The sequence below is a fragment of the Protopterus annectens genome, chromosome 6.part0, assembly GCF_019279795.1.
Source record: "Protopterus annectens isolate FY-2018-M chromosome 6.part0, PAN1.0, whole genome shotgun sequence".
NCBI lineage: Eukaryota > Metazoa > Chordata > Ceratodontiformes > Protopteridae > Protopterus > Protopterus annectens.
In genome coordinates, this window is record NC_056737.1 from 1995883140 (window position 1) to 1995894283 (window position 11144).

General features: G+C 39.4%; 1 protein-coding gene across 1 annotated transcript in view; it reads right to left on the reverse strand.

Annotated features, from left to right (window-relative positions):
- Positions 1–11144, reverse strand: part of AGPS (alkylglycerone phosphate synthase) — a 1624661-nt gene that overhangs the window by 287445 nt on the left and 1326072 nt on the right. The window contains exon 18 of the mRNA XM_044075311.1: positions 5062–5161. Within this exon, the coding sequence (XP_043931246.1) occupies positions 5062–5161 (100 nt within the window). The remainder of the gene's footprint in view (positions 1–5061; positions 5162–11144) is intronic.

Sequence of the window (11144 nt, forward strand, 5' to 3'; positions counted from 1 at the left end):
CGAGTCGGAGCCCCATCAGTACAGAATGTAGGCGAGATAGGATCACATAACATCAGAGGGTACAGTTCCAAATGATATACAGTTCAATAACAGACTGAATATTCAGCCTGTACATTTTCAATTCAACAAATTATAACATTTAACTAGAAAGCACAAAACATGATGTTGCATTTTATTCATACAATATTTTGTTAAATGGATAACATAATTCAGTAGTAGTTACAAAGAATTCAAAATTAAAACTTTAGTAGTATATATTTTGTTCCAAATCTTTCCTTGTGGATAACAGTATTTTTATGAAACAGATCAGCAACCTCAGAATGAAGTGCAGCTTAGACATGCATGAAAATGGGAAATACGTACTGTATGACAATCTAAAAAGTGGATTTTTAAATAGTTTTTCATGGAAAGAAACTTTATTTTTTTGAAAACAAAAAGGTACCAAAGAACAGTTGCCATATGCGGTATGGCCACATAAAATGTCTCTGCACAAGAATATAGATGTCTGAATAGTTAACATTTTTTCGCACTTTTCAAAGCAGTACCATGCCCCATTAATGCAGCATTTGCATTTACTTCTTATCCATCTAATTTTAGGTGTTTGGGAAAATTAGAAAAAAAAAACAGCAGTTTATTAACTATTCCAGAGTGAATACTATGGACACTTATTCTCTCTAAATTAGACAGTCTGCTAGAAAGCCCCTCTGCAATAGGTAACTGTTATGATATCTTCTTCTGGCATACACAATTTGCCAAAATTTCTTGAAATCTCTATCTCTTCTGCTAGTAAAAGTTGTGATGTTGTATAATGGGCTAGAAAGGTGGAGGAAGTCCATGTGCTACCCAATTTGGCCACCTTGCAATCCAAAAACACAAACAGAAGACAAACAGTAATATAAAATTATATTTATCCACCTGTACAACTTACAGGAGGAAGGCTATCCTCTATGTGAAGTAGATAGGCCATCCAGGTACACTGCGATGAATGAAGGCTAATATTTGCTGGATGCATAAAGTCTTCTTCAGAGCAGCTGATATGAGAACAAATATAAACATCATCTGACTTGGAATATAGTCTGCAAAGGGTAATAGGCAGAACAATACAAATTATGAAAACCTATTAAGTAGGTACTAGAAGAAGGCCTAAAATGCAAATGCTCAGAAAGATAAGTCCTGAGGCAAGGAAATCTCAAATGTTGCTCAGCTCCTGCAATAATGCTTCGTAAAGTTGTGACACAATGACCACGTGGCCATGGCAAACAATGTCCACAGTAGACACATTTTTGAAAAAGGCATAACAAATAGACAATGTTTTAGTGGAGTAGCCTTTGACAACAGCAGCTATAAAGTAATCAGAAACCTTCAGGAAAAAAATACAGTGCAGTTATGTACTTGGATCAGGAGATACCTAGTTATAAATTAGGCCTTGTTTTATCTGAAGGAGACAGAAAACTTTTTAAATGTTCATACCCTTCTCAATTAAAACTTGAGCCAAGAAGGCAGGGAAATGAATACAGTGATTTAATGATAATTCTGAGATTTAATGATAATTTTGAGACCTACTTTCCCCTTTTATTTCTGTCCTATTTGTTTCCATCTTTTTATCTTCATTCAAAAAAGTGGAGTTCACCCAGTGTGAACTAAAAGAATGTCCCATGAGGGCTCCAGAAGTTAATGTGTGAGACAGTATTCAACATGTCCAGCAGCACAACCCAGGCACCCTGTAGTAGCAGAAGCACAACACCAAGGAGAGTCATTATAATGAACCAGAAACACCAGGTTTGCTAGGGTGAAGAATGGGACAAAAATGATGGACGAATTCAAAAAAGATGAGGAGAATCCCACTACTCGGGAAAAGGATTAATATTCCCTTTGAAGACTAAAGTCTAAACTTGTTCCAATAAACTTTTAAAGACTACCTGTGAAAACCACATCCACAACTCAACAGCCCATTGTGATGGTCCTCCAAGCTAGTGCAAACTCTCTGAATAGGTCTATAAAATACACTTCTGAAAAACAGTCAGGATTACTATGATGTTACCTGTATAGCCTACCTCTTGGAAAAATTTGCAGGTTGTGCCAGGGGAGGGGGCGGTTACAAAACCACCATACATTTTGTTGTCTTTCTTATCATTAGAGAAGATCTTTTCTTTTTGGGAAAATGGATTGAATAGAGAAGAGGAAGCCAGAAGCTGGGGGGACAGAGATCCTCCATGGTGGCCACTGCGCGTTTCCACTTAAGCAGGTCTTTTATAAAATCTTGGGAAAACTGCCCAAATAAAAGGTCACTTCTGAAGGAGGCATTCAGAATGGCTAATCTCAGATGAGCATGCCATCCAGTGCAGACAGTTTCTTGATGCAGTTACATAGCCACGGTATCAACACAGTCACAATTATACTAGGACATGAAGACCCTCACAGAAAAAACAGTCAATGTCTCTTCAAACAATTCATTGACACTCCTCCCACCTCAAATCATTCAGCTCTGCCAGCTTTTTCAGAGCCTAATTTATCAGGAAGGACTGAAATTGTGACAGGCAAAACAGATACTCAAGGATCCTGATACGAAAAGTGACAAAAGACAGCAACATTTTGCTCACTTAGGCCAAAGCTTTAGAATCCTCATCTGATGGCAATGAAGAAAGGTTGTTGTCGTTTCTGGACTCAATACTGAATTCAATAGATTGTACAGGAATATGCACAATATGTCCTGGCATCTGAATGAGTTTTTTGAAGGCCGAACTCCTGCACCACAAGGAAAGATACCACCACACAAACAAGCACAGATCCAATACCAAGAGCATGCTCACCTGGTACTAAAGCAGACTCTGACACCAGTCGCTCATGGGTCTACCTAAATTCAAGGCAGAATGAAGCAGGAACATTAGATTTTTCATGTCCACGTTCAAGCAGTGATCTTTCACAAGGGGGATATGAAGGCTCATTCCTTGGGAGAAACTTGTCCATGTTACTACTCCAAATGTTTCAGCAACGGCAGATGGGTCAGTGCTGGTATTCTCGTACTCACCAGTAAAGTTATCTGCGCAGGCAGGAGAGGTGATGTGTTGCTATTCTCAGCGCATCAGCCAAAGGACGCAAGCTTAGCCCCTTGCTAGATGAGGAAAAAAGCAGAGCACACAAGGGATTGGGGTTCAATCCAGGAACAGGCATAGCAGGTAGAGATCTTGTATCACTTTCTAGCTTTAGATTTTCTTAGCTTTTCCTTTAGTCAGGAACTGGCCAGGATCGCATGAGGGACCCTCCAGCCATCCTCAAAGATCACTATGTGCTGCCATCTGTTAGAGTGTATGCAGTCCTTCTGTTTCTCTTACCAGTGTATTTGCATGACCAGTCTGCAATGCTGGTGGTACCTGTGATGTTCCTTCACATTGTGTGCTACCCCAGGCAGTTGGCATAGTGCTAGTGCAGGTCTCAGTTGGTGATCCCACGCCAAAGAGACAGTGCTGGTGCAGGTTTTGATTGTGAATCTGGTAACTACAGAAACACTGTTAATCTCTGGGTTTTTGAGGGCATCAGCTCCAGGAAACCTTCTTACAATCTATGTGAGGATCAAAATCCATATTATATGATTGGCAGAAATGACATGGACAGCACAAGGCTAAATGTGACTTTCCATGCTGGCTCAGAATGTCATGGCATGCACTAGTGGATAGCATGTGGCCCAGTTAGGTCTGGATAGAGATGTCCATAATTTGCATGGGCTGCTGAAAAAGGAAATCTCACTATTTGCTAACGATTGCACACAGCCTTCTGAAGTCAGGTCAACAAAATTCCTATACAGGATAGAAGTAACCTTAATATTTTTCAGATAAAGTTATGTGAAGGGAAGTGACATAGAGGTATGAAACTTTGAAATGCAATTCAAGGAAGACAAGAATCAGAGAGATGGCAAAAATACAACAGCGTTATGGAAAGTTGTAAAAGGAACTGAATAATCCATCCACCACCCCTTTTTCCCATTTTTGCACATGCAGTCAGAATGTCACTTCAACAGTGACAATCTAGAGCCACGGCAAGCTTACAGGAAAATTGCAAGTAAAGTCTGAGAGACATGGGAGGAAAATAAAGGTGTGGAATTACAGAAGAAAAGGCTCTTTAGGTGGGAAAGAAGGAAAGATTTGTTTTTCATTTTAATAAGACAGTATAGTTCAGCAGTTATAATTCAGTTCCATATTACTGTAGCACACTTCTGACAAAGCACAAAATAAAGACAGAGGCAAAGCAGTAAAGTAGTAAGGTATCAATTATTCCACAAGAGAAGGGACTTGTTACATCAGTTACAGAGAATGAGAAACTACACAAAGGTATGCGTTTTTAGCAGTACATTCAGACTAGACTTATGGATGCATTTATTACAGTCAAATGTCAGGAATTATTGACTAGCACAACACTTGCAGCAAAGTTAACACGAATAATAAATAATATAATGAATTAATAATTAAAATTAAAATAATTAATTATATCATAAATAAATGAGGATGAACTGAAACATCTACCCTGCATGAAGGAAGGCTGTTATGGCACAATCATAACACCAGCACAGTCAATTAGTACAGCCCACCTGCAACCATGAAATGGATAAGCAATGAATGAAAGTAGTACAGTCTTTGAAGTAGATCAGCAGAGTAACCAATATGGAAGGCAGAATCTAAGTTTCAGAGAGCAGACTATGAGGGCCTTTTACTGTGGAGCAATGTTTATGTTTCACAGGCAATGGCAGGTCCTTTACTATGAAGCAACATATGCAACTGACTACCTACTTTTGGTATTTAAGATTCTGCCAGCACTGTAATGAAACCAGTAGATAAAAAAAAAAAATGACAACCTAAGAAACTGTGCAGCAAAAGAAATGTATCTATATTTACTTCCTTAATGCAGTGCCCATTTTATAAATGCAAACGCATACTTTACATCATCCTTTCTGCCACACACTTTTGGTCTCCTTCCTGTAATGATATGTAGTAAACTACGGAACAATGGTACATAGCCTACAACAGAAAATGGAAGTAAATGTTAGATAAAATCAGCATGCTCCATTACCTCAATCTGATCGTAGACAAGAATCGGATCACCAATACCTCTGTAGTTGAAAGCGAAGTAGAAATATACACAGGCACCAGAATCATAAGTCTGTGTTACTCTGTTCAGTTAAAAAAAAAAAAAAACACTGTTTAGTTTAGTTCTATTGAGAAAAAAAAATAAGTGAAATCGTAGAACCAAAGTATCGAGCAGTGCTGTAACGTGCTACAAAAGCTGTAAATGAAAACCAGGGTAAATACATTAATGGCAATTTCCTGCTTACCTACAAATGAATCAGTTCAAGTTTTAACAGAATCTCAAAATATCCCTTAAGAAACAATATGCACTTGTAATGTATTTTACTAATGCAATTTCACTGATTATTTAGACAGCAGGCCTTATCACCTACTTCTAAGTACTTTCTAATATACAGTGAGGTACTAAGAAAACGTGATGCTAAACAAGTAACAGAATTAAGAATTAGAGAGTTCTGAGAGTGACTATGACAATGGACAGGGTAACTGTTCACATCCAAACTGCAAAAAAGAAATGAAGGCAAGAGAAACTTGTGCAGGAAGGAAAGGTGTGTGAAACCTGGGGGAAGACTCCCAGGATAACACAATGAAAATTTATGCTGGCAAGTCAATTACAAAGCTATTTAAATATTCTGTTTTGGAAATCCATAATTCAGACTTTAAGTGTCTCATGGTAGTTCCACAGCTTACAGACTTTTCTGTGGGACATCTAGTACTCGTGACCACTTTCTTTTTTTTCCCTGAAAGGATTAGCCCCATTAGGCAGATCCCATTTTTCACAGACACTAGGTCATATTCACAGTGACTATAGTAAATCGGCCACAACACTGGGGACAGACGAATGTTGTGAAGTTGTGTGGCTTCAGGAACTGCAAATTTCATTATGTCAAAGTTAAGTCCAAAGTACTGAAAAGTGAAACAGAAGTGAAGAGATCAGAAAAACACTTTAAATAATAGAGAAATGATGGAAGTAACAGAAACAGAGGAAACAGTAATCAGAGTTGTTTCTGTAATGTTGAAGCCAGAACCCCCCTCCCTATTAGACAAGCACTTGCTTGAATGTAGTCCTGCACATGACTTTCAGAATGAAATGCCTGAATTAGCATTGGAGATGGTACCATCATCACTGCAGCAAGACAGCAGTGAGTAAGCCAAGCATCAAGTAATGTGTCACAAGAGAACTCAACCTTGGGCCAAGGAGTTTTTGAATTATGTTTACAATGAAGTGCTGATCTCCAGACTATGAAGTGGACAATTGCTGCATAAAAGAAATAAGTCAAGAATAAGACATTTATAAAAAAGAATGCCATTACACAGGTACATGGTAATGGATTACTTAGCACAGAGTTAAACTAAGGGGCAAGCACAGATCCAGTATTTGGATTTGAATCAGCTTTATGACTTCAGCTTTGAAACTGAAATGGGAACAAATTTATTTCTTCAACAGTGGAGGAAAAATGCCATGTCAATATACTTTCAGTGGGATTATGAATAGAACAGGTCAAGAAAGATGCAGTTATAGTTAAGAAATGATGCAGTATCTGTACAAACAGAAAGACAGACACTTGCAGAAAAAAGACAAATATAGTGAGTTGATCAGGCAATGAGAAATTGTGTTAATCAAATTCAGCAAAACTACCAAGACATATCATATTCCAAATATATTTTGACAGAGACAGAGGAGTCCTAAGGTATCAGGCAGCTTAAGTGTTGTTTTACTTGTAGACATGAAGGTCACATTATTCCAGTTTGTGTTAAGGAAAATGCATCACACAAACTGCATTAGGTATAGGACAGCACATTACTGGCCAGACATCACTCAAACTGGTTAGAATGAACTAGAGGAAGATACAAGCTGGCAAGAGAAGACGTGGAAAAAGAAGAAAAAACTAATATAAGCAAAAGTACTGACACAGTAAAACATATACTGCTGTCCAAAGAAGCAAAACCAAAGCAAGAAGAAATACAAGGGGCAGAGAAAGCAGAAAATGTACGCCTTGAAAACATAAGACAGAAATATGTCCAACTGCAGATGTGTAGCTTAAAACAAGACAACAGATGCATTATTAGAAGAAGGAAAATACAATAGTCATAATGCAGTCCAACAAGATAAAGATAAAGAAAGATAAGAGAATACTTACAGCTAATCACACATGGTCCACAGCGAAGGGCATTCTCAATTAAAGGGGAGGGGATGGAAATGAAGGAGGAGGAATTGGCATCTGGGTCTGAAAATACAATAGTGAACAATGGTATAGTGTATTCTTGTGATAATTTAAGATTTTCAATTATAGTAGTCTGGTGTTAAACATGACCGATTACTCTATTTTCTGTGAAGGATTTACTTCTGTACTCACAGGTAAAACTGACATTAGTGAAATATTGATTGATTTTTAAGGTATTTTTACAAAAGGAAAATTTGGAAATGATATACAGAGAAAATGGTGAAGTGAATTCCACTACTAGCCATAGTAAGAAAAGCACTTTTAACCCTCCCCTACACCCAATGCTTTCCAATTTTAAGACTTTAGTTAAAAATTAAATTAGGGAGTACATTAAGAAAAATAACAGAAAAGTGTTCAACCTCACACATGAAGAAAAACTTGTATTGTCAGAAAAATAAAATAAACAAATACAACAATATATACTCTACTCACTGTTCTTTGGCAGATTAAGTGGTTGGCGAATGTTGGCACTGCCACTGCCGTGGATTTTTTTTTTTTTTTTGTTTGATCCCAGTTACCAACACTGCCTCATGGTCTTAGAATACTACAGCTGAAAATCTAAAGAAAATAAAGCGTCTTGCACAGATAAGCAAGAAAAGTATATTAATTAAAACAGTCTTAAATCACAGTGGATACCTATAAAGGAATGGTATACAAGGGAAAAAAGTGGGACCTATTTGCAAACAAGATAGGATTTGAAAAATACAAGCAGGAATATTCTGGGGTGGTGGCAATATTTAAAAAATGCTACATGGATACAACATAGAAGGAAAAAAAGAGGTTATACCAGGTAGAACATTAACCATGGGAGTTTAAAAGGAACAGGGAATAAAAAGAACCCGATGAAAAACTACAGAAAACACCAGTTACCAACATAAAAATAAATAGGCAGCTGGACTACTTACACAACTTTTTAATAATGAAGGTATACATACATACATACATCCATATATATATATATATATATATATATATATATATATATATATATACATATATATATATATATATATATATATATATATATATATATATATATATATATAGGTTCATAGGTTGATACTAGGCTATCTGCCCTAGGGCATTTATAAGCCTAGCCAGAGTGTGTTTGGCTTTCGCCACCCTTTTAGATTAGTTGACTGTGCCTCTGTATAGTAGGTCACAGAAGATAGCCCTTTTGAGGTTAGTTTACTGTGCCTCTGTCTAGTAGGGACACAGAAGAGATCCCAGGGGTAAACCTACGATCTCCCATCCACTCGTCAAGATTTCTCTTGAAGAGGGTCATTGAGGGACTCTGCCTAACATGGATTGGGATTTTGTTCCTGAGTGAGGGGAGCCTCTGGGATATGAATCTGTCTCTCCAGCATGTCCTATTTAGTTCTGTGCTGAGGTTTAAGTCTCTGGAGCATGTAGCTCTAAGGGATTTGGATTTCCTTAGGTGGAGCATGTCCATTAATTCTGGGTTGGACATGGCTTTAGACGTCAGGCACAGATCGCCTCTGAGTAGGCGGTAAGCAACTGAGTAGAGCTGGAGTTTCTTTAGCCTAAATGCGTAGGGCATCTGTTTGAGTCCCTTGATCCTCTTGGTGAGGTACTTTTGGGGTCTTTCCAGTTGCTGCAGGTGTCGGGTAAGGTACATCCCAAATGGGGCATTGTATTCAGTTATGGCCCTGATGAGTAGAGGGGCACAATGACCTCTCTTGATCTAGATGTGAACCCTTTCGTGATAAGGTGGGCTATATAGAAGGTCTTTCTAACCACTTTGGCAATGTGATTGTCAAAGGAGAGATTGCTATCTACTTGGGTCCCTAAATCCCAAATTACTTCTTCCGTACTTAATGGATTACCACCTATGTGGTAATTTGTGGGCACTTCGCTTTTCCCAAAGGGGATGACTATGCACTTTTTGGCATTTAGCTTTAGGCCATGGCTCTGGCACCAGTTATCCGTCTCTGTGAGACCCTTTTGGAGGATGCTTGTGTCAGTCGGCGAGTCGATTATGGCACCCAGTTTGCAGTCATCTGCGAACTTGGTCAGCCATAGTCCTCCCATGTTAGCCTGTACCTCAGAGAAATATATACCGAACAAGAGAGGTCCCAGGACTGAGCCTTGTGGGACGCCACTTGTAACTGGTTTAGAGTCTGACATGGCACATGCAATTCTGACCATTTGGGTTCTATCCCTGAGCCAGTTTGAACCCATCTTGTGACATAGGGGTTGATATTTAAGCTGGTGAGCTTATTTATGATGCCCGAGTCGGGTATTGTGTCGAAGGCTTTTGCGAGATCCAGGCAGGCTGTGTGGACTACCTTCCCTTCATCTATGACCTTGGTGACTGTTTCAAAGAAGTTGACCAGGTTCAAGAGGCAAGATCTGCCCTTAAGAAAGCCGAATTGGGTAGGATCCAGTGTTTGGATGCTCCAAATGTCTTTGTTTATGAGTTTCATGATGATACGCTCCATAGCTTTGCAGACCAGGCTAGTCAGGCTTATAGGGCGATAGTTTCTGGGGTCTGTTGTGGCACCACCTTTGTGGAGTGGGACCACTGTTGCTGTATGCCATTTCTTGGGTACATATCCTGTAGTAAGGCTGAGATTGAACAGTGAATTTATGTGAGGGTTCAGTTCTTCTTGGAGTTCATGTAAGACGCAGCCCGGGACACCGTCCGGTCCCATTGATGCTGTGTTTTTTGCTTTGGAGAGGGCAGCTCTCACCTGTGCATCTGTGATGTCAGGGAGGCTACACCCTGATGGGATAGACATTTGCTCTTTTGGGGGGGAAGGGGGGGAGAAGTTTGCAATGAACCTGTCTGCCAGGATGTTGGCAATGTCTGTGGGTTCAGTGCATTTTTTGTCATTTTGAACTAACTCAGAGCATATCTGGGAGTTGCCACCCAGGTTCCTGACATACCTAAAGAAGGCCTTGTGATTATCCTTAGTGTCCTGTGCAATTTTTCTCTCGAAGCTGGCCTTAGACAATTTTATGAGTGCCCGTAGTTTTTTGCTAGTACTGATCAGAGATGCCTTCCCTTTTTGGGATTTTGCTCTATCATTTAGTAGCTTCCTCCTTATATGGTATAGTTTGTTTATGGCTGGGGTCTACCAGACAGGATGTCTGCCTTTGGAGGATTGGGTCTTGGTTTTATTTGGGATTGCATGATCCATGCATTCCTGAAGGTGTTCATAGAATGCGTTTATAAAGGATTCTGCGATCTGGGCCTTATTTTCCACAGGCCCGGGGGCTTTGAAGGATTCCACCTCGGTTTTGAGGAGTGTGAAATTTGCTTTAGAGAAGTTTTTCACTGTGGGGTGAGGTCGGGATGTGAATATCCAGTGAGATTAGTTTATGGTCTGATCTTACCAGTGTGGGATACACTTCTGGTCTGGAGCATGAGTCCCCATGTTGGTGATGATCAGGTCCAGTATGTTTTCTCCTCTTGTGGGAGTGGTAACAAGTTGTTCCATAGCATTTGAGTTTATAAATTCTAGGAACCTTTGGGCAAGAGTGTTGGAGCTAGAGTAATGCTCCCAGTCTATGTTTGGGTAGTTGAAGTCACCCAATATAATGGTGTTTGGAGACACATTCATATTTTCCAGTGTTCTCAGGTAGGCCGAGTGGGGTTCCTGGGTTTGGGAGGGTGGTCTGTAGCAGGCTATAAACTGGAAGGCAGTTTTACCCACTGTTAGTTGCACATGGATATTCTCTGATGCTTCGTGCTTTGCACACCAACCTGGAGGTGTGGGTATCTTTGATGAATATCGATACTCCCCCTCCTTTTGTGGTTCGGTCCAAGTTTTGGGGCCGAAAAGCATGGTATGAGGTATAACCTGGTAGTTCTGGGGTG